Source organism: Pituophis catenifer, unplaced genomic scaffold (assembly GCF_029215685.1).
Source record: "Pituophis catenifer annectens isolate HBS135680 unplaced genomic scaffold, rPitCat1.0.hap2 SCAF_7, whole genome shotgun sequence".
Taxonomy (NCBI): Eukaryota; Metazoa; Chordata; class Lepidosauria; order Squamata; family Colubridae; genus Pituophis; species Pituophis catenifer.
This window is the reverse complement of record NW_027256887.1, coordinates 70,731,593-70,757,102: the sequence shown is the minus strand read 5'-3', so window position 1 is coordinate 70,757,102 and position 25,510 is coordinate 70,731,593. Positions and strand designations below refer to the sequence as shown.

Sequence of the window (25,510 nt, the reverse complement as noted above, 5' to 3'; positions counted from 1 at the left end):
GCCTTTGTTATTTTATAAGTAACTCAAAGCGGTGAATTTACATAATACTCCTTCCTCACACCTCATAACAACAATCCTATAAGGTGGGTGGACTGAGAGAAAGTGACTAGCCCAAAGCCGCCTAGCTGGTTTTCATGCCTAAGGCAGGACTAGAACTCACAGTCTTCTGGTGATCAGCCCAAAGACCCCCAGTGGGCTTTCATGACTAAGTTTCACAGTTTCCTGGTTTCTAGGCCACACCTTAATCACTATATCAAACTGGCATTATACCAATCTAATTGCCTACAGCAGCTTCCCCACACTTGGGCATCCCCCATCTTCAACTCCCATAATTCTTAGCAGTAGTGTTGCTGTCTGTAAAAACGTCTCATTTTGGAGAAAACCAAAATGGGGAAAAAATGGTTTAGAACAGTAGCTGAAGAATCTTCCAGTCAACACAATGTATGAAAGACAGACAGCTAAATTTGTAGCCAATTGTGCTTTAAAAAAAAAAAATCGATTAAATTTATACTGCCTCCCATCTCACTATCCATTGATTCTGGGTAGCTTCCAACATTGTAAAAACAGTAAAGTAATAAATGCTGGTTCTGGGTGTGCATTTTTGCTTATAATGATTACAATCTATTCTGATAGTCTTTATTCCTATTATTTCTACAGGTGGTACCATCCAAGGTTTTATCTCTGATGTGCTACAAAAAAGAGCTCCTGTATTAGCTATTAGCCTCATCTTGGCTATTGGATCTCTCTTTGGATACAGCCGTGAGTACTTTCCTGCACAATAGGTTTTGTGGGATGAGCTTTAGCCTCCTTATCTTATGCACTAAACATAGGGAGGGCCTGTTTTCTTTACCGTATTAAGTCAGCAATTGAAATGGATTAGAATAGAATAGAATAGAATAGAATAGAGTAGAATAGAATAGAATAGAATAGAATAGAATAGAATAGAATAGAACAGAACAGAACAGAACAGAACAGAACAGAACAGAATTCTTTATTGGCCAAATGTGATTGGACACACAAGAAATTTGTCTCAGGTGTATATGCTCTCAGTGTACATAAGGAGAATAAAATACATTCATCAAGAATGAAAAACTATCAGAGAGCATTTCACCAAGGCTGCCGTCTGTGGCGCCATCTTGGCAAATCAACTCTGCTTTTGAGTTTAATAAGAGATAGTATTCTCAGCAATCTTCAAAAAAAAATTACAAGAAACCTGCTGAATAAGCTGGGCAGGTAAAACTCTTCTGCTTTCCTGCTTTCATTAGTGGTGAGCCAGGTGCTTCTGGGAGACCCACAAGCTGAGTGTTCCATTGTGTGCTGGAATGAAAGGAAAAGGAGAATATTCTTTTCCAGTAGAGGGCACTGTCTGCACTTGTGCAGATGTACCTTTATTGGAGCATTGCCTGTGTTCAGGCCAGGGGCACAAGTGAGAGTAGTGGTATTGCTACTGCTCATTTGTTAGGATAATTATAGCTTTGAAGTATCATAAGCTTTAATTGAAATCCATTGCTTCTATCATTTTGCTGGAAACCCTATAATTTCCAGAATTGAGCTCCTGTAGACTGCCCCCTTTTGATTTCTCCTTTCTGGGTGAAATCAAAAGATTTCAAAATCTTTAAAATTTGATTTTTCAAAATTTCAAAATCTGGGTGAGAGCAGTGAGCAAAAGGAAAGCTTGTTATTATTTTGGAATAATGTATCTCAGGTTTCATAGAGACTCCCCAAGTCGGCTCTTCCTGATATAGATATTGAAATATTGCACTACAAGCTTCCTTCACTCACCCTTGGCCATATCGCTTGATTAGATCAGTGCTTGGCAAAAACCCTTTTGCTGAATTCTTGCTTTCAGTAAGGTTGGGAACAAGCAGTTCCCTTCAGTTTTGTAGGTTCATCTATGAGAGGCTAAGGTCCTTTCAGTCCAGTGTTCTTGGCTGCCTTGCTAAGTGATGTTCTATTCCAGTTCAGGGAGATTCAAACAAATCAACGTTTTATTGATCCAAAATTACTCCAGCAATTCAACTATGGACCAAACCAAATACAGCCAGAATACAACCAACCTCTTGGCTTCCTCATCTTTCTCCCCTGTTTTTTTTTTTTTTTTTAATTTGACTTATATGCCGCCCTTCTCCGGAGACTCAGGGCGGCTTACAATGTGTTAAGCAATAGCCTTCATACTTTTGTATATTGATACAAAGTCAGTTTATTGCCCCCACAAACTGGGTCCTGGGTTTTGAGAGGGAAGCATATTTAACCATCAGTGAAGGCAAAATTAAAGAAACACTCTATTGCAGCAGAAGATTAAGGCACTGTTAACATGCCATGCCAATGCATAATCTTGAAAAGGGTCTTTTATAATCAGCTTTTCATTTCATCCTGAGCTTTTTATCTGTTGTGGCCAAAAGAATGATGACCTTTTTCTTTTCTTTGTTTTCATAGGTTCCCCAAATAACAAACCTATCAATGCAGTCATCATGGCAATTACAGGTAAAAGATCAACATATTTTCAAAGACAGTAAAGAACATCTGTTTTCATCATGTCATATCTCGGCTTGTTTCAATGTTTTGTTCCAGCCAGGGGTGGGCTGCTGGGGGTTCGCAGGGGTTCAGGAGAACCTCTAGCTAAGATTCTGTGCAGTTCGGAGAACCCCCAAATCCCACTCCTGGCTGGACCTGCCCATCCTGACCCCCCCCCCCTCCCAAGAGTTCCCACGTGGCTCATTTTGGATGCAGGTAAGTGCAGGGTGCGCGCAAGGCTCAGGGAGGGGGCAATAAGCTGACTTTGTATAAATATACAAAAGGATGAAGGCTATTGCTGAGCACATTGTAAGTCGCCCTGAGTCTCCGGAGAAAGGCGGCATATAAATCAAATTAAAAACAAAAACGGGCCTACCGGAAGTTCGGGAAGGCCAGAAACGACCTTCCCAGCAACCAGGCAGACCCAGCCCACCCAGCAACCAGGCAGAGAACCCCTTGCTAAAATTTTTGAAGCCCCCCGCTGGTTCCAGCCATAGTCTGTCTGGTTTTGTTGGTCTTTGCCTAGTGTGATAGGCGAACCCAACCACTATTATTTGCAAGCCAGCAGATTTCTAACAGCATGTTCTGTAACCAAATGGGTTATTCAATGTTAAAATCATGGTTTACTGCAACATATGAAGCAATCATTTAAAGTCTAGTCTGTTACAAGATTCTACTGCCATAGCATTCAGGGAATACTGTAAATTTTGTTTTTCCTTCTTCCAGAAGTTCACAATCAGCAGCTTTGAGAGAAGGAAGCAAACACATATGCGGTTATATAATTCCCATCTACTAGTGGGACACTAGACCAGCGACCACCAGTCCCTGGTGCTTTTGAGCACCAGGGACTGGTTCCGCAGACCATGGTTTTGTGTGCCGCCTGCATCCCGCAGATGGGGCTTCATTTATTTGTGTGGCCCGGTTGCTGGCATGCTGCAGACTGGTGCCGGTCCACAGATTGGGGGTTGGGAACCCCTGCATTAGACCATGAAAACTTAATGATGAGAAAAGCACGGGCAAGATTTGCGAATGGGCAATAGTCTAGACCAGGGGTCTGCAACCTTAAACACTCAAAGAGCCATTTGGACCCATTTCCCACAGAAAAGAAAACACCGGGAGCCACAAAACCCTTCCCGTGCCTGACTATTTCTTGAGCGGCCACAAAACTAGCATATGTCGTTGAATTAAATGTTCTGTTTTCTTCTGAAACTTTTCTTTTCTTGGATTTACCCATGGTTGGCCTACCAAGGGTTGAAAAGCTTAATAAATCGCATGCCAGTGGGTGTCGCACATTGGTGGTTGTGACACATATTTTGAGTGACAGGGAGCCACAACAGAGGAGTGAAAGAGCCACATGCGGCTCCAGAGGCACAGGTTTCTCCAGTGTTTCTCAATCTTGGCAGCTTGAAGATGTGTAGATTTCAAGTCCGAGAATTCCCCAGCCAACGGGGAATGATTGTGTGATTGCAAACTAACCATGACTCTAAACTAAATCATCACACTTTAATATTTCCACTGATGTTTGGATGCATGGCTGGTCTGACTTTTTATAGTTTTCTTTGGTTAAGGGGCAAGGTGGCAGGTTCAGATGAAGACAACCTTGCTTTGTATTGGAAACAGAGCCCACCTCCTCCATCTTCTCATTCTTAGTTGTATTTTTCTTTTGATCGTTTCGCAGGCTTTTTTATTGGAGGCCCTTCCAACATGATTGGCTCTGCCATTTCTGCAGACCTGGGACATCAGGACGCGATCAAAGGAAGTAGCGAGGCTCTTGCAACTGTGACAGGGATTGTGGATGGCACCGGCAGTATTGGGGCCGCTGTGGGTCAGGTGAGACAGATCCGAGAAGCAATCAGGATTGTTATAGCAATGAAAGAACTCGTACAGCTGGTCCTTGACTTACAACCATAATGAAGCCTGCTCATGATGAAGCAATCATCACGCGACAGACTCAATTTTACAGTCTATTTTTTGCAGCACTCATTAACCAAATCAGTACCGTCATTAAGTGAATCTGCAGTAGTTAAGCAAACGTGGCGACCATTAAATATACATATTGTTTACTATGGGCCATTTTTGCTGAAATAAAGTACCGTATTTTTCGGAGTATAAGACGGTCTGGACTATAAGATGGACCTACCTTTTTTGGTGAGGAAAACAAGAAAAAGAAATCTGCCGCTGCCTCCCAGCAATTTTGCCTCGTTGCAGCAAATAGCCTGCTTTACATTCATTTTTGTTTTCAGAATAGCTTGATTAGCACAAGGAAAAAAAAAATCTGCTGCCAGCAATTTACCTCCTTGCAGCAAGCAATAGAGGCTTGCGCAAAACAGCTGAGAGTTGGTAGGCCGATCCAATCAATTTGTGCTAATTAGGCTGTGCTGAAGCTGAAACAAGCTGTTTCTTCTTGCTGCTTGCTGCAAGGAGGTGAACTGCTGGGAGGCACGAGGCCAAAGGATGGAGGCCAGTGGGTGGGCAGGGCAACATTCGGTGTATAAGACCCACCTAAATTTTCACCTCCTTTTAGGAGGCAAAAAGGTGCATCTTATACTCTGAAAAATACGGTAAGTAAATGCCAGTTTTGCTAAAACAGATTGTGGTCACATGATCATGAGATGTTGCAAACGACCATAAATTTGGGCGGTTGCTCAGCACTCAAAATGCAGTCATGTGACCGTGAGGGAGGTAGCAGTCCAAACTTTGGAATTGGGTTGCCAGTGCCTTTGTGTATGTGTGTGTGTGTGTTGCAATCTGTTGTAACTTCAGTCACTAAGCAACCGGTGGAGAACGATGTGTACCGAGGTAAAGATTTGGTTTATTGAAAATTTAAGATCTGACAGGTTTTTCTTTTCAGCATCGTTTCACTAAGGGATGTATTAATAGTAATATTCGTTACATCTCAAAGAAAAAAAGGTTAACTCTCAGAGAAAACATAACTTATTGGGGACTTTTGGTTTAGAAAAATATGCTTTCAGCATATCCAAAGGACATTCAAACCGCTGCAGTCAAATTCCAATCCTGAGCCTCCTGCTAACTTTTTCATACAAACCGGGTCTTTTGTGGTGCTGCTAACTTATATGTTTGAAAGCCTGCTGTTTCGGCAGATCTTCCCTATGGCAAATTGCATTATTTTTTAAAAGATGGGGTTTTTTTATCCTGCCTTTATTACTTTTATAAATAACTCTGATATTGGTAAATAGCCAATATTATTTCTTCCTCCTATTTTCCCCACAACAACAACCTTCAGAAGTGAGGTGGGCTGAGAGAGAGAGAGAGAGTGACTTGTTGTGGGGAAAATAGGAGGAAGAAGAAATGTTAGGTATGTTTGGCACCTTAAGTTATTTATTAAAAAAAAAGTAGTAAAGGCAGGATATAAATACATAAATAAATCTAGCAGAAATAGCAAAAGCAGAACTAAAAAAACCCCCCAGGATACAGAGAACAAAAGAACTATTAGTAGCTATTTTGGTAAAGTAGGAAAAAGGAAGACTAACCCTTTATGGAGAAAGGAGAGAAAGATGGCAGGGAAGGATGCCGTATTTAAATATTATAAATAGAATTAAAATCAACCAGCCTCTCTCAAAAAATAAAGGTATCAATTTTTCAGCAGTCATGTCTTCAGCCAGTTCCAACTCCTGCTTGTTTTTTTTTTTAACAGCATCTTAGCAAATGTAAGGTGACACAATTCACAAGCCATATTTCTGTTACACAGATAGGACATGAAGCTTTTTTTTTTTTTTTTTTTTTTAAAAAGAATCTTATGGTCTGTTGAATAAGCAACCGGCTTCATGCAAAATATAAAGCCGTAATGCATGAGTTCACGCATGACATGAAACCAAGGACAAGCAAGTCCCACTGTGATTTCGTGCTTTGTGAAGAAGGTCAGAATGTGTAGAATTATAGCCCAATGCAGTAGGGCACGTCCAGTTGCCGGGCCCACTTTGGATGTCATTTCCTGCAATGGCCAAGCAAGTCTTGAGAATGGGGTGGGCTGTAAAGAGCAGGACATGGATAAAAATGTAAATGCATGAATAAAAATGTAAATACAAGTTGTTCTTACTTATTTTTATTTATTGCCTTATAATATTTGCTATATGCTATATGAAAATGCGTTGTCACGTCAGCTTTGTTTTGTTTTTTTTACTGTATACCTTCAGAGAACCCACATGGGTTGATTGTAGGAACTATTTACCTGCTTTACTAGCCTGCTGCATTGCTCACCTGCAAAATGGCTCATAAGAACTGTTGTCTGAGTTGCTTCTTCCATTGGCTCCTTTTATGTGTAAACAACAAATATGCATTAATGTTTACAAGTGAGTCTCTTCTGGGGGGCTTTTAGACTAAGCAAAGTTCATTATGTTTGTCCCAAAGATACTTTTTCTGGAGGCAACTGGACTTTCTTGTTTGTTTGTTTGTTTTCTTTGAAGACGTTTCGCTTCTCATCCAAGAAGCTTTTTCAGCTCTTGACAGGATAGTGGGAAATGGAAGGATTTATATTCCTTGCAGACAGCTGGTCATTTGCATCCTTTTAGATGGTCGTTAAGAGGGAAGCAGTGGCTCAGTGGCTAAGACGCTGAGCTTGTCGATCAAAAGGTCAGCAGTTCAGCAGTTCGAATCCCTAGTGCTGCGTAATGGGGTGAGCTCCCGTTACTTGTCCCAGCTTCTGCCAACCTAGCAGTTCAAAAGCACGTAAAAAAATGCAAGGAGAAAAATAAGGACCACCTTTGGTGGGAAGGTAACAGCGTTCTGTGCGGCTTTGGCGTTTAGTCATGTCAGCCACATGACCATGGAGACGTCTTCAGACAGCGCTGGCTCTTCGGCTTTGAAACGGAGATGAGCATTGCCCCCTAGAGTCGGGAACGACTAGCACATATGTGCGAGGGGAACCTTTACCTTTATCTTAGAAGCACTTGGAGGTTTATCTGTGTCCTCAGGGTCACCTGAGGACACAGATAAACTCCTGGTTCCTGTTCCTGCAATCCCCCCCCCTTTTCTGGAAATCCATTCCTACTCCCACACTATTCAAAGGGTGTTCATCCCAAATTGTATAGCTAAAATTTTGTAGAGATCCTCAGTCCTCCAGGTCATGGTTGGATGACCTGGATGACTGAGAATCTCTACAGATGTCTACGCTGGCTTGGGCATGTCGTGAGAATGGCTGATGGTCAGATTCCGAAAGATCTCCTGTATGGAGAATTAGTGCAGGGAAAGCGCCTCAGAGGGAGACCACAGCTGTGTTATAAGGATATCTGCAAGAGGGACCTAAAGGCCCTGGGAATGGACATGAACAACTGGGAAAACTTGACCTCCGATCGTTCAGCTTGGAGGCTAAAGACACCGCATGGCCTTCTCCAATTCGAAGAGACACTTGTTCGGCAGGCTGAGGCAAAGAGGCAGTCCCGGAACCAGCGAAATCTGGGGGCTGGGCAGGGGACAGAATGTATCTGCCCTCAGTGTGGAGAGATTGCCACTCTCGAATTGGCCTTTTTAGTCACACTAGATGCTGTTTTAGGACCTCTTTCCAGAACACAATACCATAGTCTCTTGAGACTGAAGGATGCCAATGGTCTACAGATGTCCATTATGTTTGTTTCTCTTGCCCAGTGTCAGAGCTGCAAGGCAGCATCCCTTCTGTTGTAGGGTTTTCAGGTAGGTCCGCAGAGGTGTTCACCCAAGGAAATACAGGGCTAATTTTGAAGCGATGTGAGTGCAATGCAGGAATGCATTCCATGATTTGGCAAAGGTGTTGGCTACTATAGAAAAGTGCTGGTGTTGGAAAGGGTATCTTTTTAAAAACTTGGCTTTGGGGGAATGTTGCCATAATGCATTGGCCAGTCTGATTTGAGGGAGCATAAGCAGTGTGGAATTCCTCTCGGCTTTCTTGTGACTCTGGAGTGGTTTTGCTCTAAGAAATTACTAATCCTTTACCTCATGATCTCAGGAAGCAACACAGTGCTTTTCAAAGCTATAAGACCGGCCATTGTGTGAAGATAACAATGGCGTACCTTCTGTAGAATTCATTATTCCTAGCCATTGCCATTCTCCAATTTTTTTCGAACTTCCTTTATTCACGAGGGCTTTTGTGTCTGACAAATTGTATCCTCTACTTCCTTCTCTACCTAAGATTGCTGTTATCTGTGACAGTACATCACCATAGCAACCAGCTGAGATTCCACAAACTGGGCTGTCTCCCCTAGTGGGAAGTCAGCATCAGAAATACGTTGAAGTTGTCAGAAAAAGGAGACCCTTAAAGAATACAACATATGAAACATAAATACGCCAAGGTTTACGCCAGCAGTTGAAACGAGTGCACTTTGGACCAAATCTCTCCAGAACCATTTGAAGTGATTTACGGGATAAAAAGCAGAAACATTATTTATTGATGCATAAAATATCCCAAGTGAAAAAGGATGTAATTTCCATGCAAAAGTAAACATGGCTATGTTTTGAGCTAGTTTGTCTACTGTGCCTAAACTGTCTAGCCTGTTTAGCTTTCAAGCCCTATTTAAGTTTGTCGTTTTTAACTCTTGGATTCCCAGCATCTATCTTTCAGCCAGTCAGATTTAGAGCACCAAACTATTTATATAATTTAGAGGCTGCCTGATTCCCAGTCAGCAGTTATGTGAAGTGGTGGGAGGTCCGTTCCCCCCCCCCCATTTAATTTGTGCTATTTTATGTTGCCCCTCTTTTCTCTCTTTTTTTTATAAGTAAAAAAGAAATTTGAAGGAATGTGGAGATAGTAGAGGAAGAGAGCGGCACTTTGCCAGAGTGGCAATGTCGGTTTCTCATTAGAGGCGGAGATGGCATTTGGAAAAGATTTCCAGTGTGAGATCATTGCTCTGATCTTGTGGAAGTCAAAGAAGGCAGTTGTGAACTTAGACCAAACATTTTATTGGTTGTTTTTTTGCTAAGCCACCTTTGAAGGGCAGAAGCTGTCCCACAGGAGGTTTGCCATAATAAAGACCCAACAAAAACATAATGTAATAGAATAATACACCTTATGAAATGTGCAGACCTCAGCAGCAGAACATTTATCCATCAGAATTTAAAATCAAAGCAGTGTTGCTGTGCTGCAATTCAAGCCCAATTGCTTTTCCATTTAGAAATCTCATCCGCTCCTAGCTGGGGCATCTTAAGGACCATTTTCTTTCTTAGGCTTCCTTATCAATCTCTGTCCTGCTTCTCTCACTGATAGGTTCAGGTGCGAGGAAGAGAAACGTGGGTTTCTTTTGTAACTTCTACCTCCGGAGAAGTTTGCATAGCTCTGCCGCTATATCATTTTTGATGCTTAGATTTGCAAAGGGACTTTCAGGAGAAGGGGAACCTTTCCCCTGCTTCGGTGATTATAAGACGGCATTTTCAAGCATGCTATTTTGATACTCTCATAAAGATTTAGATTTGCGTGCCAGCTTTCTCCTACCTGCTGTGCTTCAGATACGATGGTGCAGAGCTTGCGTTGGTCCATTTCTGAAAAGAACCGTGTGTGAAGTTTTGTTTAATATTGAAAAACTACTTAGAGAGACAAAGAGAAGGGCAAAGGAGCCTCCACGGGTGTCCTTGTATAAGTTTATATTTCCTTGTACATACAGTATACTTGCATATGCATAAGGTAAAGGTAAAGATTCCCCTCGCACATATGTGTTAGTTGTTCCTGACTCTAGGAGGCAGTGCTCATCTCCATTTCAAAGCCAAAGGGCCAGTGTTGTCCGAAGACGTCTCCGTGGTCATGTGGCCAGCATGACTAAATGCCAAAGGTGCACGGAATGCTGTTACCTACCCACCAAAGGTGGTCCCTGTTTTTCTACTTGCATTATTTACATGCTTTCAAACTGCTAGGTTGGCAGAAGCTGGGACAAGTAATGGGAGCTCACCCCATTATGCGGCGCTAGGTTTCGAACTGCTGAACTGCCAACCTTTAGATCGACAAGCATATGCATAGACATGTATATATATAGACTATGCATATGCATAGACATATATACATATATAGAGAGATCTGTATGCATAAACAAAGTAATAGAAAAATAAAACTCATATGCATTCCTTTAAGGATTCATTGTGTTTCCTTTCCTTCCAGTACTTAGTATCTTTGATCCAGGAGAGGTTGGGATGGATGCAAGTTTTCTATTTCTTCATTCTGATGGTAAGAAAACATTTTAAAAAAATTTTTTTTAGATTATACCCTTCCCCACCAAGCAGCAAGAAAAAGAAATGTTGTTCTGTTCTTTTCTCTCTTTCTCTTTTCCTTTTTTTTTCTTCTTTTTTTAGGTAGGTGACATGATTAGAAGTTAGATAGGAAAGAAAGAAAGAAAAAGTCTTTTAATAAAGGATGATATGATCAAAAGCTAGAATAAGTGATAGAAATAAGAGAAGGGGGGATATTGGTGTATACATTTTTATTTCATAAAATGAAAGTAATAACGAGAGAAAATGGGGAATAATTGAACAATGATAGACTATAACTTAATACAAGTGTGTATTATTATTAGAAATATATAAACGGATTGAATGTAATAGTTATGATTAATCTGAATAATTTTATTTGTATTAGAATGTATGACACCCAGGTGCCACACACGCATTAATTTGATATCTTTATAAAAAATAAAAAAATAAAAAACTTTGGGGGGAAAAAGAAACAAAATCCAGATATGAAATTGTTAAGCGAGCAGATTAAAAGTCCTGGTTTAGCATTATGTTAAACTGCAGTGCTAGAGTGCAAGACTAAACATTATCCAGTTTAGATCAATGGGAGTTTCTTCTCAGTTTAAAAAAACTGGCCCCAATGAGATAAAGGCAGAAGTTAGAGTCAAATAAAGGATGTCTTGATTGATGGCTCAATCTTTTCACTATTGAATTGCTAATAGCTGGCTGGTGTCCAGCCCCTTGGTCCCCTTTCTGATGGCATCTCTCTATGGAAACAGTTGTAGGTGAATATTTAAACATTTTAAATAAAATGAACGAAACACATAAGTTTACATTCTTAGCTAAGATGTCTTTCATCTTCCAAAGAAGATGAAGGACAGTCAAACCTTATAGAGGTTTTCAATATATTTTCAATTTATTATAACTTTCTTGCCTTTTTATCCTGCAAGGATTACATTTCCTCAATTTCACAGGAGATGGCATTTGTATGAATCATCTGATTGACAACTGTAACCCATTGAATATAATTTCTTCATGGGTTGCATGACATTCAATACGAAACAGCCCTCATACGTGAAATTGAGATTGTTAGGGTCTGATCTGTATCATTGATAATGGGTGTAATTTTCAGTCTGTAATTGGTCTGCCATCTCAACAGTCTATATTTGAAGAATGTACCTCATAGGAAAGCTGCAATCCTGAACACATTTAGAGCAAGTAGGTTAGTTAGAACTCTTAAGTAAATGCGTATGGGACTATACAATAACATCTCTTAAGATTTAAAACCATGATGGCAAACCTATGGCACGCGTGCCACAGATGGCACACAGAGCCATATCTGTGGGCACGTGAGCGTTGCCCTACCTCATCTCCAGTGCGCATGCGCACGTTGGCCAGTTGATTTTCAGGCCTTTCCTAGAAAGCCTCTGGAGCCTGGGGAGAACGAAAAATGGGCCTTCCGGTCCCACTGAAAGTCAGGAAAGGGGCTGTTTCTGGCCTCTGGAGGGCCTCTGGGGAGGTGGGGAAGGCTATTTTCACCCTCCCCAGTCTCTAAGAAAGCCTCTGGAGCCTGGGAAGGGCGAAAAATGGGCCTACGAGGTCCACCGTGCCAAAAGTGGGGAAAGGCCATCAGTTAAAGTAAGGGTGGGGAATTGAATCTAGACTGGAGTCGGAGGCAGTTCTCACTTGTCCTGTCATTCAACAAACACACATGAGGATTTTAATTGGAGAGCCCTCTTTTTCCTTTTGTTAACTATTTCTTCCATGCCTGGGATGATAAGTGCATGCCTTCCATCATCAGGGGCAAATTGCAGAAACTAGAGGGATCTTGGAGTCCTAGTGGACAATCGTTTAAATATGAGCCAGGAGTGTGCTGCAGCTGCCAAAAAAGCCAACACAGTTCTAGGCTGCATTAACAGAGGGATAGAATCAAGATCACGTGAAGTGCCGATACCGCTTTATAATGCTTTCGTAAGACCACGCTTGGAATACTGCATCCAATTTTGGTCGCCACAATGTAAAAAGAATGTTGAGACTCTAGAAAAAGTGCAGAGAAGAGCAACAAAGATGATTAAGGGACTGGAGATTAAAACTAAAGAACGGTTGCTGGAATTGGGTATGTCTAGTTTAATGAAAAGAAGGACTAGGGGTTGACATGATAACAGTCTTCCAATATCTTAACGGGCTGCCACAAAGGGAATCAAGCTATTTTTCAAAGCACCTGAAGGCAGGACAAGAAGCAATAGATGGAAACTAAAGAGAGAAAACCTAGAACTAAGGAGAAATTTCATGATAGTTAGAACAATTAATCAGTGAAACGATTTGCCTCCAGAAGCTGTGAATGCTCCAACACTGGAAGTTTTAAAGAAGAGATTGGACAACCATTTGTTTGAAATTGTATAGGGTTTTCTGCCTGAGAAGGTGGTTGGACTAGATCTCCAAGGTCCTTTCCAACTCTGTTATTCTGTACTCAGGTATGCTTTGTCTTGCCAAATAGGGGACAGGATAGGATGGTTTCTAGGCACTTCATCTTCACTTCTTATAGATCACCTATAAGGCATGATTGAAGCAGAACTGGTTTTGGCTCCTCTTCCAGTAGAAAATGGATCAGATACAGTAGATGCTGCTTCCATCAAAATAAGCAATATTGGGCCATTTGGGCAAATGGACCGATCAGATACAAAGTCCTTCTAAGTGTTCGTGGGATGGCAAATCTGGATCTGCCTCTGTATAGTGTTTGATATCCTCTAGAGTTAGTGCCATAATTGCATTGAACCACATTGTGCCTCTGCCTTCAAAGCTATTCCTGTCTTTTCTTTTTGCAGACCAGTTTAACGGTGGTCTTCATCATGCCTTTGATAGTGAAGGAAACCAATATGCTCCTTAACCAGAGGCGCTTGCACAGGTTGGCTGGCTGACCCTCTTCTCTCTTCTGTTCAGCGGACTGCTTCCCCCCCACCCCCCCACCCCGCTTCCCAAGGGGGAACTTGGCATTTCAGGCCTTTTGCATTCATTTCTTGATTTATATCCACCAAGATCAGATTTGCTGAGAAATGGCCACCGACACGTTCACCGCGGAAAGACTGTCATCCGAATCCCGTCTGAAGATCATGCTGTGGAAACCCACAACTGGGAAAGAGCTGACTGTGTGCTTGGAAGGCTTAGTTGAGTGTAAGAGCGAGATATGTTTCCTCTTTTGATTTTGACCTCTTGTTTCCAAGGCTTGTTGATGCGATTATCCAGATCAGGGGTCTCCAACCTTGGCAACTTTCAGACTTGCGGACTTCAACTCCCAGAGTTCCTCAGCCAGCAAAGCTGGCTGAGGAACTTTGGGAATTGAAGTCCACAAGTCTGAAAGTTGCCACGGTCGGAGACCCCTGATCCAGATCAAATGATAAAACCTTGGGCTTGTGTGTGGGAGAAAGGTTTCTTGAAAGCAGAACGTGATTGTGCCTAGAAAAAGCTTTTGTATAGTAAAACCTTGATTTAATGGATAGGGGCCCCGGGGAAAGGGGAAAGGGGTGTCTATTAAAGCTGAATGAGATTGTTTGAGGCCAAAATGTACCTATACATGAAATTACTTTAATAATTATAAGTGTTCGGTGTCGCCTTTACCTATGAAGCCGCAGGTAAAAGCTATACCTGAAAGTACAAAACATTCATACCTTTTCTTACAAAATATAGTCACCAACTCTTGTAAAAGAGTTTGAGATAGCCACTAACGGACCATAATTATTTATTAAATATTATTTAAAAAAAAAACAAATAAATTATGGAAATTATGGATGTGCAGCAGCAGAAAACATTGCCTGACCTGACTTGATCCATTGTTTGGGATGGAATTCTGATACTGCCTGAAATGCAGACAAAAATCCAGATCCAACCTATTTCGTCCGCTGCATTCGAGATCCATTAAACAGAGGATTTACTATACTTGCTTTCTTCCTATTGTGCTCATTTATTGGTGGCAATCTGGAGGTCTTCCAGATGTTTTAAAACTTTAGGTTCCTTTGTGTCTCCCCATTGAGCTCTGCTGGCTAGGGCTGATGGGAATCGGAGTTCAGCAGCAAGAAGGGAGCCACTTTACCAGTCCTGATGCCAAAGGAAGATAATGTTATTTACAAAGGGAGAAATCCTTCAGATATGTGGTCTTTCTCCCACACCTCCCACTTGCAAACCGGAGTGGAATCATGAAGAAAAAAAAAAAAAGCTTGGCCAGCTGATAGCTGGTGTCTTTACACAAACCGGCCCTTGCATATTTCTTTGTACTGTAATAAGTTTGGATCTTTGTGTTGTAATCCAGGCGCCAAAAAAAGCTGCCAAACAGATGAAACGGACAGCGCTCTTTGCATTTTTACTGTGGTGAAAAGGAAAGGCATTTCCAACTATTTAGTTATCAAAAGAGCGTTTCAGAGTAGCCTGGGCCAATCCACTGCTGGTTTTTGCAAGTTTTTTGGTAGCTCCCTAACGACATATATATTTTTTTTTATTAAAAAAAAATATACAACAGGGTACTATTAAAGCAGCTGAAATCCTTGGTGTCCTTATATAAAAAGAACATTTGTAGGGTGTTTGTTTGATCTCCAAATATTTGTCCTATCCAGATGTTCATGTTAATTTAACCTTCTCTCTCTCTCTAGCAGAGCAACTGCATTCCGTACTTGATTTTTTTTATCTTCTCTTAACTGTCTAATATGTGAAAACAAGCTGAGTCTCTGGAGAAGTACAGAGCCAACTATTTTATACGGAGGGGTAGTAATCACAGTTTTACCAGGATCTTTACATTTTTGTTAATTTTTTTAAATAGGTTTGAGAAAATGGGAATAAAAGGGAATAATGATCATGATTATTTACTATGTCTCCTTTACTGGAGATCACTGTCGCTTACAGGTAGGCAGAGACCTCTTGATTTCTTTTTAAGGGCTCCACCAAGCCTGAACCGTCCTTCCTTAAGACCCTATAACTACAATCTATGATCCTCACCAAAGGCACTCTGTGGGCAGAGCTGGCCATTGCATAAGGTGCATAGCTACTCCCTCCACCCCACCCCCCAAAAAAGCAAAGCTGCATTGGTTACTTTCCCCCTTGTCTTTAGCCTCTAGATCACGGGTGTCAAACTTGATTTCATTGAGGGCCGCATCAGGGTTGTGTTTAACCTTGGGGGGCCAGGGTGGGCATGGCTTGGGTGGGCATGGCCAGCGTGTTGGGGGGCATCTGTGGTGGCTCAAGCGCTCTGCCAGCAAAACCAGGCTCCTGAGCTCTGATGGCCTCCTGCAACCCTCTGCCAGCAAAAATGGAGCTCGGGAGGGGGCACGCGCAGCTCTCGCGAGCTCCATTTTCGCTGGCAGAGGCACCACGGGCCGGTCCTTCGCTGTTTCCAGGGCAGCCCCGTGGGCCAGATCTAAGCACCCCATGGGCCGAATCCGGCCCCCTGGCCTTGAATTTGACACCCCTGCTCTAGATCACCTTAATCCAAATTGAGGAATCATTATGCCATGAATAAATGCCTAGAAATATTTGGTATAATGGGGCAATTTGAACTAGAAGATGATCTTGCGAAAGCAAGACTTAAATTTAGGGCTGCAGTTTCGAGCACTTGTCTTACATATTAGTGCATAGGTCTGCCTTACAAGTTCAGGGATGTTGAGTTGGATCAGATAGCATCTGTCTTCTCCTCATCTTTCTTTAGTACCAGATGCATTTTCACATATTTTGGAAATTTCCAGACAGGAATGTATGAACAAGTGCTGTACTCAGTGGCATCTATGGATACCCTAAAATTAAATGCAAAACATTTTATTTTAAATAGCCCAAATCTAGAGAAATCCATCAAATGGTATAAGATCTTGGTCTTTTTTGCTCAAATTATGTAAGATTCTGGGCATTTTAAAAATATTGTTTTTAGCACCTCTGACGCAGTACTTGTTCTTGGGATAATATCTCCTGCCAGAAAGCTTGCTAACTCTGTTGTAGAGTGTACACTCGTGCAAACTGATGTGCATCAAGCAGTCAGACCACAGTTTTTTTAATGTGGAATAACCATGGTGTTATCCTGTGTTTTATGTATTCCTCAATTGCGTACCCGCAGGCCTTATTCCTTATGCCCCCACTTGAATGTTTAATAAACAGAGCATGCTCTGGATTCCCACTGTACAGAAGGGATGGATTTTTGCAGCATTATTGTCCGATCTAGCCGGTGACTCTGTAGTTCAAAACAGTGGAAAAAATTGGGCATGTAATCTTCAGCAGAGGCTCAGAGACCATACCGTAGTAACTAGGTTCAAACAGCACACTTATCCAGATTCAAACATGTCTGCGAACGATGAAAGCATCCCAATGTTATACTTTTTCTGAAAGTGCACTGTGCCATTGCATGCATGCAACTTCATTTTTCTGAGTCAATGTGTTGTGCAAACGTAGCCCTTTGAGTTAGTTCGCGGTTCAGTATATTGTGGGAACTCAGAAAACCGGTTAATTTAAAAACGAAGTAAAGTTTTTTTTTTCTCATGCAAATCCCGCCTTCAAGAACCGAAAACCAGATTAAAACCACAAAATGAGTTTCTTTAAGGTGCTGGGATCCTCAACTCAGTGTTCAAAAACTGCTTTTTAACCTGCTGACTTCAATGTCATCTTGACCCTAAATTTCTAATGTTTCGTTGTTATTGAGATTGAGATAAAAAGAACACTAAGCGAATTGTGAATTTGAGGGGAAGAAATTCTTGTTTTTGTTTTTTTAAAAAAATATTTTATATGTGCTTAATGGTTTCTTTTTAAAGAAATGTATATGTTCATGTAGATTTTTTAAATCGTTGTGGCTGCTGTAAGTGAAAATTTTTGATAACTTAAGAGCCTCTTAATTGTGTTGGTTTACTGTTTCGTGTGTTCTTTTCCTGTCATGCTGCTCTATTCTACTGTTCACAATACACAATAGCCTAATTTATGAGCATTAAAAAAGTAAGAACATTTCCCAACATCTTTACTTTTAAATTAGAAATCTATTCCAAGAGCAGGGAAAAAAAATTACAGTAAAAGCAAATTTTACTATCTTTTTTTTTCTTTCTTGCTCCTTTCTACTAAGTTGTGGCATCAACTCTTTCGTGATTTACCTTGAAAGGAGATGCTCTCAATCGTTGACTTTTGTTTTTTAATCATTAAAAGTACTTTCTTAAATATTATGCTTAAATGTTTTGAATTAAGCAGCAAAGCATGGTGTTGAATTCTAGCCCTGCCCTAGTTAAAGAAGCTTTTCCAGATTTGGGGACATAATCACTTTTCTCACTTCTGGTTGGCTTGATGGGAGGCAGCCAGAAAGACCACCCTTCCTGCATATTTTCACCATGAGAGAAGAACAGGAAACCTTATAATCACATCCTTGAATCGAAATGTGAGAGCTCAGTCAATGGATTTCTTGGCTGGCTGAAGGTGAAGACGAGCCAACACTCTGAAGCAGCGATCACCCGATCTGGCACCTTTGAATTATTAGACTATGTCTCCCATTGTCTCCAGCCAGCATAGCTGAAAGTTATGTGAGCTGCAGTTCAATACATAACAGTATGGAAGGTTCCAGGTTTGCCAAAGTCTGTTCCAGGGTATGGTAGAATTGGTTATAATGCAGATTGCCTTCGTTTGAAATACTGTTATGTGCATGGAATGGCAACTCATGTATTTTCAAACCATTTCTACTACCATTGGGAATGCTTGTTTGCCTTTTGCCTGGGTAGCTGTTAACTTTAATAGAAATTGTTCAACTTAGCAAACACAATAAAAACATATACAGAATTTTCCTTGCAAAGAGCCAATTTCGCTGCCCAGACTCATGTATTTGAGATGGGCAGCCAGAATGAATTGAATGAATGAATGAATGAATGAATGAATGAATGAATGAATGAATGAAAATTAAAGGCTGTCAGTAACAAATTATTCTTCATGGGGTGCTATGGAACGTTCTGTTCTTGGTAATACTTTCTATTGTATATATTTCCACTTAAATTCTCTGTGAAAGTAAATAGGGGGAAAAGACATGCTGTCAACTGTCCAATTGAGTTTGATTTTATTAAATTATTTTTGGCAACAGAAAGATTCTGTACATGCTTTTTATTTTTGACTTATAATGAATGTTGCGTTTCCTCATCTCGGGAGTTGTGTTAAGTTGACTATAAAGCAAAGCCAGTGGTGGGTTGCTGCTGGTTCGGACCGGTTCTAGTGAACCAGTAGTTCCGACCATCAGCTGGCATCGCCCATCCACCCCTGCCCTATCCTGTCCTATATTTCCCTCTTTCTGGCTCAGCTGATTCGCGTGGCGCAGCTGATTTCCACACCTCTGCTGTTCCACTGACTGGGGCTGCCTTAGAAGGTAAGCAGCTGAGCTTCAAATTGCTGTATTTTGAATGCTGCGCGTAAATGTGTTAGGCGCGCATGCACGCAAAGCACACGCTCACAGAACCAGTTGTTAAACTGGTTGCAGCCCACCACTGAGCAAAGCATATTTTAAAAGTTGTAAAAGAGCACTTTCCATAAATAGACATTTTTCTACCTAGGATGGGTGAGAGATTGGGATCATTCTATGTAATAGTTTATGCTCAGTGTCCCTAAATATTGAAGGAGCATATATACAGTAGAATGTATTAAAAAGAGGGTATCTGAGGAGATGATCAGGAACTAAAAATTAAGTCCTGTGAAGAGACATGGAAGGAACTGGGTATATATATATATATATACCCAGTTATATATATATAATCTTGAGAAAAGATGATCCACAGGGACATGATAGCACCTCCTCAGATATCAGAGACTCAGAAAGAAGCAGCTCAAAACCATTTTTTTCTCCCTTTAGAGAATGCAGGATATAGAAGAATGGATTTAAGTTACAGGAAGCCAAACACCAACGGAAAGCCAGTATCTTATCTGGGGGATGTTTTTATTTAGACTTTTTTTTTTTTACTGAGCAAATATTTGGATTCAACCGCCCCTTTTAGCTTTACTATTATAAGACGGTAATGTCCCTGACCACAGAGAATAATCCGTTTTTCAACATTCCTACTTTTTTTTTTATTGCTGTAGCAATCAAAGAGGAGGAGGAAGAGGAACAGAATGATGATTTCTATTTACAGTGTAGCTTATCTAATCTTGCATTTAAGGAATCTTTCATCTACAGAACTGCCAAATGTAATTCCCCATCTGTTGTTCTGACAATATACTGGCAGCCAGTGAAATATAGTATCAAGAGGATGAATCTTCTCACCTCCCCCTCATGCCTCTGGTGGAACCCCTTTCCTTTTCACCTGCTAATGGGAGAAGTTGATCTAATTTGTGAGTCTTTAAGAACATCAGACAGTTCTTTTTCACAGCAACTATACTTTACAGCTGATAATACACTTCTTTGCAGAGCTTAATCCAGATGAGTTCAGAATACTGGAACAAAGAGTACAAGGCTCTTATTAAATAATAAGCATAATGCTCACCAATTTTCAGTCGTCTGCAAAGGGGTGATCTTGGCCAGTCATTACCCTTCATACTACCTTACTTCACAGAATTAGTGTAAAGGATGAAAAATGAACAGCAATGGGGGCTGTTAGAGCAAGGATGGGGAAGCCTGTTCAGTTTTCCAAGCACTGTAAAATGTGCCAGGATTAAAGAAAGACACGCCACACTCTTTCCCTCCTGAATATTACTTGTTCTCATACGCATCACATTCAGTCCCTTTCTTATAATCTTCATCAGATCAGTGAAAGGGAGCAATGAAATTGACTTGCTGTAAAAAAAAATTTAGAAGGATGCGGTGGCTCAGCGGCTAAGACGCTGAGCTTGTCAATTGAAAGGTCGGCACTTCAGCGGTTCGAATCCCTAGTGCTGCGTAATGGGGTGAGCTCCCGTTACTTGTCCCAGCTTCTGCCAACCTAGCAGTTCAAAAGCATGTAAAAAATGCAAGTAGAAAAATAGGGACCACCTTTGGTGGGAAGGTAACAGCGTTCCATGCACCTTTGGCATTTAGTCATGCCAGCCACATGACCATGGAGATATCTTCAGACAGCGCTGGCTCTTCGGCTTTGAAACGGAGATGAGCACCGCTACCTAGAGTCAGGAACAACTAGCACACATGTGCAAGGGGAACCTTTACCCTTACCTTTTTAAAAAAATGAGTCTCTCAAGCAGTCACTGGGACACCATGAGATCAGTTTCAGCTCTTCCCAGTAATTTTCAGCAAGGTTAGAAAAAAGGAAGGCAGGAGAAAAATGTATAACTCTTGTCTTTCATCCTTTCCCTAGCAAGACACTTGTAGGTTATTCATTTTAATCCAGTAATTTAAAACAAAGTCACTAGAACAGGAATGGGAAGCCTTTTTGGTTCGTCTCTCTCCCCACAATAACCAAAGGTTTCTTGATGCTACTGCTTTGGCAATAGGAAGGCAGGCGCTGAGCAACTGCCAATAGGAAAGGAAAACTGAGATCTAGCTTTCAGTGCTCTTGAGACAAAGGACTGCATGCAGCTGTGGATCACTGGTCTTAGAAGAAACAAGGGAGACTAAGGGATAACATTAAATAATCTGGTGGAGTGGAGTAACTTTGAAAGAGCCTGTTATGTTTCCTTCTGCTCTAAGCTCTTCCTCAACATATGTTATTTAACCTGGATCCTTCTGGGTCCAACAAGAAATGACATTGATTCCAATACATAGATAAAATACCTTCATTTTGTAAATCCATCAACATTTATTAGAAAATACTTGATTGTTAGGAAAACCTGGCATAGAATTGGACCAGGGAATAATGTAACTAGGAGTATTATTACAAGAGCAAATTCTTAGCCAGAGTTTACTTTTGTTCCATCTCCTAGATACTTTGAATGACAAGACATACTACACTGCAAATTGAAGAAGCATTAATTTGACCTTGGCATAGATGAAAATATTTATTTCAAACTGTTAATGGGTAATAAAAGATCCTTTCTCTTTCCATTACCAGCTTAGGCCATCTGTGTTAGGGGAAAAGAAAAGTGGAGAAATATATGCTTACTGATGGAATGATTGAGTTTGCACGTTATAAGCCATGCTTTGCTTGATCTTTCTTTGTTGAATAAACCACAATTGGCTAGATTTATACCACACATTAAGATGAAACCAAGCAAACCACATTGTGATTTATCATACAGAATCTTTTGGTCATATCTATACTTCATCTCTGCACTTATTTTATGTCTGGAGATCTTCAAAAGATTCCAGAGCAAAATCTCAACATTTTGGGAAGATGTATGGTAATTTCCAGAATTCTTTGTTATATTTATATTTCTTAATCCCTAATTTATTAACACTAGTTTCAAACTGCATTTCTATAAAACACTTATGGAGATTTTCAGTTAAAAAACAAGGCTACAAACAATGTAAACCATCTTCCAAGAGAATTGGAGACTACAATTCCCAGAATTCCTACTACTGTAGCAAATTTACTGATTTGGACTTTTAGTTCTAATCCCTGTGCAGAATATCAAGTTGGTGAAGACTGGCTTTAACTTTCAAATACCAAGTGTGGGAAGTGAGAAGAAAATACATTCAGGTATTCTTTGACTCTTTACATAATGAGTACTTTGAAAAATTAACACAGAAGGTGTGGGCAGGAAGAATGGCCATTAATGGTCAATAAATTCAACTTGGCTGGAGTTACCAAACAGAAAGTTGTTGAATCCAGTTTCATCTTAAAGAGTAATAGTTTCTATCTCAATTGTGTCTTTCTGTTTCTGCCAAAATGTGGAAGTCGTTATTGCTTCATTCCAGTCTCTCCACCTTTTGGGTTTCAACATACTATAAAGCCTCTGCAATTAGCTATAGTTAGATAATTAAGCTTTGCAGTCAGCTTACAGAGTATGACTTACACATTAGAGATGAATAGATGCCCTGAAATGCATAGCCGAAAGTTCCATTGCAAATGGAGATTATGTAGACGTGGGCTCTACAAATTTTGGAATTAGCCCTGGTCTCTTCCTTTCATCCATTCATTGGTACTTTGGGTTTGGTACAATATAATTATTCTTTTTGAATAGGATAACAAACAGGAGACAAGATGAAATTTGCTATAGTTTGCAGAAAAAGCATTGTTGTGCTTCTGGGAGGAATAAATCTGAGTAATGTTTGCTAACATACATAGTTAGCTTAACACAGAATCTGATACTCTGAGGCAGTATTTCTCAACCTTGACAACTTTAAGATGTTTGGACTCTAACTCCTAGAATTCCCCAGCCAGCATGGGAATTGAAGTCCACACGTCTTAAAGTTGTCAAAATTGAGAAACACTGCTGTAGTGGCTCATCCAGGCAGCTGGTTTAACATGCTTTCCTCCGGTGAGAGGAAAATATGCTACCATACTGTACATTGCTTGGCCCTGACAGATGGCCTCTATTCTGCATCAATACTGTGTTGCCTTTCAAGTTGCCCAAGTAATAGGCTAATTCTAAACCTGTATGTGGCATTTATTTGGGAATGCAGTGAACACATGTCAACCTATCTCCCGGCATGCCAGTTAGAGAACCTGGTGGAGCAGAGGATGAGCGCAGGATGAAATGATAAATACAGGGAGAATACCAGCTGGGGTTTCTTCTGCTTCGACCTGTAGGGTGCCATTTTTGACAGACTGTCAAAGATTTGCAGGCCACATTATTATAAAAGACCAATGTCCATCAGTGCTCACACTGCAGAAAACAAGGGTGATCAGCAAAGAGTGATCTCATTGATGACCGTGCTGGCAATCTTCATACTAATATTGCCACTCTGTTCTCGTTCAGCTCTATGGTAAGGAAGCCAGGTGTTGGTTACCATAGAGGTTGAAGGGGAAGAGACCATTGGAGAGAGAGGTAAGTAGGGGGAAAAAAACTACAGAAGCTCTCCCCCCCTCCAAGTAATACAAATAGCCAGATATAGTGGGTGGAAAGCCACAGAAGATATATAATTGTGATTAGCAACTGATCAGACAAAAGTTTCACTTTTCCAGTGAAACTGACTGACTGTGTAGACAATCTTGTTTTTAAAAACAGATTTTAACATGCCTTTTGAAAATATCCTGATGCTGTTTCACAAGAGTGATGAATGTGAAGTTGTCCTCATTTCTTATCAGGACTAATCTTGCGTTTCTTCCAAATACCATTAAATCAATGGCATTTGAGGGGAAAAAATCAATGATGATTGAAAGAAGAGAAGAATAGCTCATTTTGAATTGTTAATTGTGATATTGTCACAAAACAAGCTGAGCTAAACTGTGATCAAACTGCTTAGAAACATAGGTTACTCTCAGAATATCAGTATGATGTTGCAAGAACCAAGCTGCCTGGGGTCTGACCCAGCTCAGTGTTGACCATTTCAAAGTCTCTGTTAACACAGTGCTTTTGTTTTGCCTAAAACATTCATCAGCTAGTTTGGCAATGTCAACCTGACCCAAACTGCTGTAGCATTGTCAGTAAAATTGTTGTTTCACAAGCAGTTGTTTGTGCCAAATTCTTAGAAAATGCCTTAAAAGGCACAACAGAACTGTTGCGATTTGGAATGAAAGGCAGCAGACAAAGCCATGGTTCATTTAATAAGCCACCATCAACTAATTGCACACAACATGCTAAGCCATAACCACGAATTAGAAAATATAATGGTTGGTTTTGCAGAACATCAAAACTAATATGCCAGGCTTGTTAGGATATCGTTGCATTCTGTTTGTTCAGCTCCAGCTCCATATTTTGATGTTGCATGCCTGGATCTTTGGGACTTTATTTCTTCCTCATACACTCTGCTGTTGCTGAGCTGCTATCTAAATTTTGGGGCTTCTGTCTCTCTGTCTCTCTCTTTTTTAAATCTCTAAAGAACTTTTTCTTGTCACTATGGAATGTCTTGGTATTTGTTGCTTGGCCTTGCTTCTCTTTGCTCCTTGAATGCCTACCAGGCAATCCTATCACATCTGAGGAAGCCACATTTTATTTTAAGCATTGTTTCACAGAATCTTACTCATTCTATGTTCCTTAACCTAGATTGGAGAGTTTGTGCTCCACTGATTAGAAAACCCAAGAACAGAGCAAGCAAACACAGAAATAAATGCAAGATGGAGGACCATGACATGAATTCTCAAGTTACAACTATCGTTGGGATGGGCATTGCCATCACTAGGTGATGCAGTTGTAAGGGGTGATGTCGTGTGACCTCATTGCTTTGCGACAACAATCCAAGTTGGTTGGTTGTCATCATAACTCAAGATATACAGGTTGTTAAGCAGGAAGTGGAGGGAGTCCCAGGTAAAGTGTATGCGGTGCTGCAGGGAGTGTGGGAGAGGCCTTAGAGGACTAGCACTGAGTGCTTGCAACTCGGGGGGTGTACTGCAGTGGGGTACACAAGGTGGATGTGAGTACAGGGGAACTGGGGAAAGGGGGAGGTGAAGGTGTGTGTGCGTAAGTAAAATGAGCCAGCGTAAGAGTGTGGGTGGGTGGGTGGGTGGGTGGGTGTTAGTGTGTGAGTCCAGAGAGGCCAACGAAAGAAGGCAAAGGATGTGTGTCAGTGAAGAAAGGTTGGTGGGGAAGACTTAGTCAACTTGCAATTTTTCCTGCCAGCTTCCCCATTGACATTGGTTGTGAGAAGATGGCAGAAAAAGCCGTCAATGGTGATCACATGACCACAGGTAGCTGGGTAATAACTTTGGTTGCCAAGTCCCCAAATGTTGTCCGCATGACTGCAGGGGCAGTGCAATGGCTAGAAGTCCAAACACAAGTCATACATCCCTTCGCTCAGTGCCATTGTAACTTTGAACCGTCACTGAACAAATCTTTGTAACTCAAGGACTACCCGAATGACAGTCATTGGGAAAGGTAGCATCAGGAGGGGTTTCTCTGAGTGCTT

At 41.0% G+C, this 25,510-nt stretch overlaps 1 protein-coding gene across 1 annotated transcript in view; it reads left to right on the top strand.

Moving 5' to 3' along the window:
• The window catches only part of SLC37A3 (solute carrier family 37 member 3), a 37,714-nt gene extending 23,800 nt beyond the window's left edge, over nucleotides 1–13,914 (top strand). Inside the window, exons 11-16 of the mRNA XM_070947105.1 lie at nucleotides 658–759; nucleotides 2,437–2,484; nucleotides 4,193–4,344; nucleotides 10,589–10,654; nucleotides 13,482–13,561; nucleotides 13,693–13,914. Of these exons, the coding sequence (XP_070803206.1) occupies nucleotides 658–759; nucleotides 2,437–2,484; nucleotides 4,193–4,344; nucleotides 10,589–10,654; nucleotides 13,482–13,561; nucleotides 13,693–13,825 (581 nt within the window). The 3' untranslated portion in view covers nucleotides 13,826–13,914. The remainder of the gene's footprint in view (nucleotides 1–657; nucleotides 760–2,436; nucleotides 2,485–4,192; nucleotides 4,345–10,588; nucleotides 10,655–13,481; nucleotides 13,562–13,692) is intronic.
• Nucleotides 13,915–25,510: the final 11,596 nt, after the last annotated feature.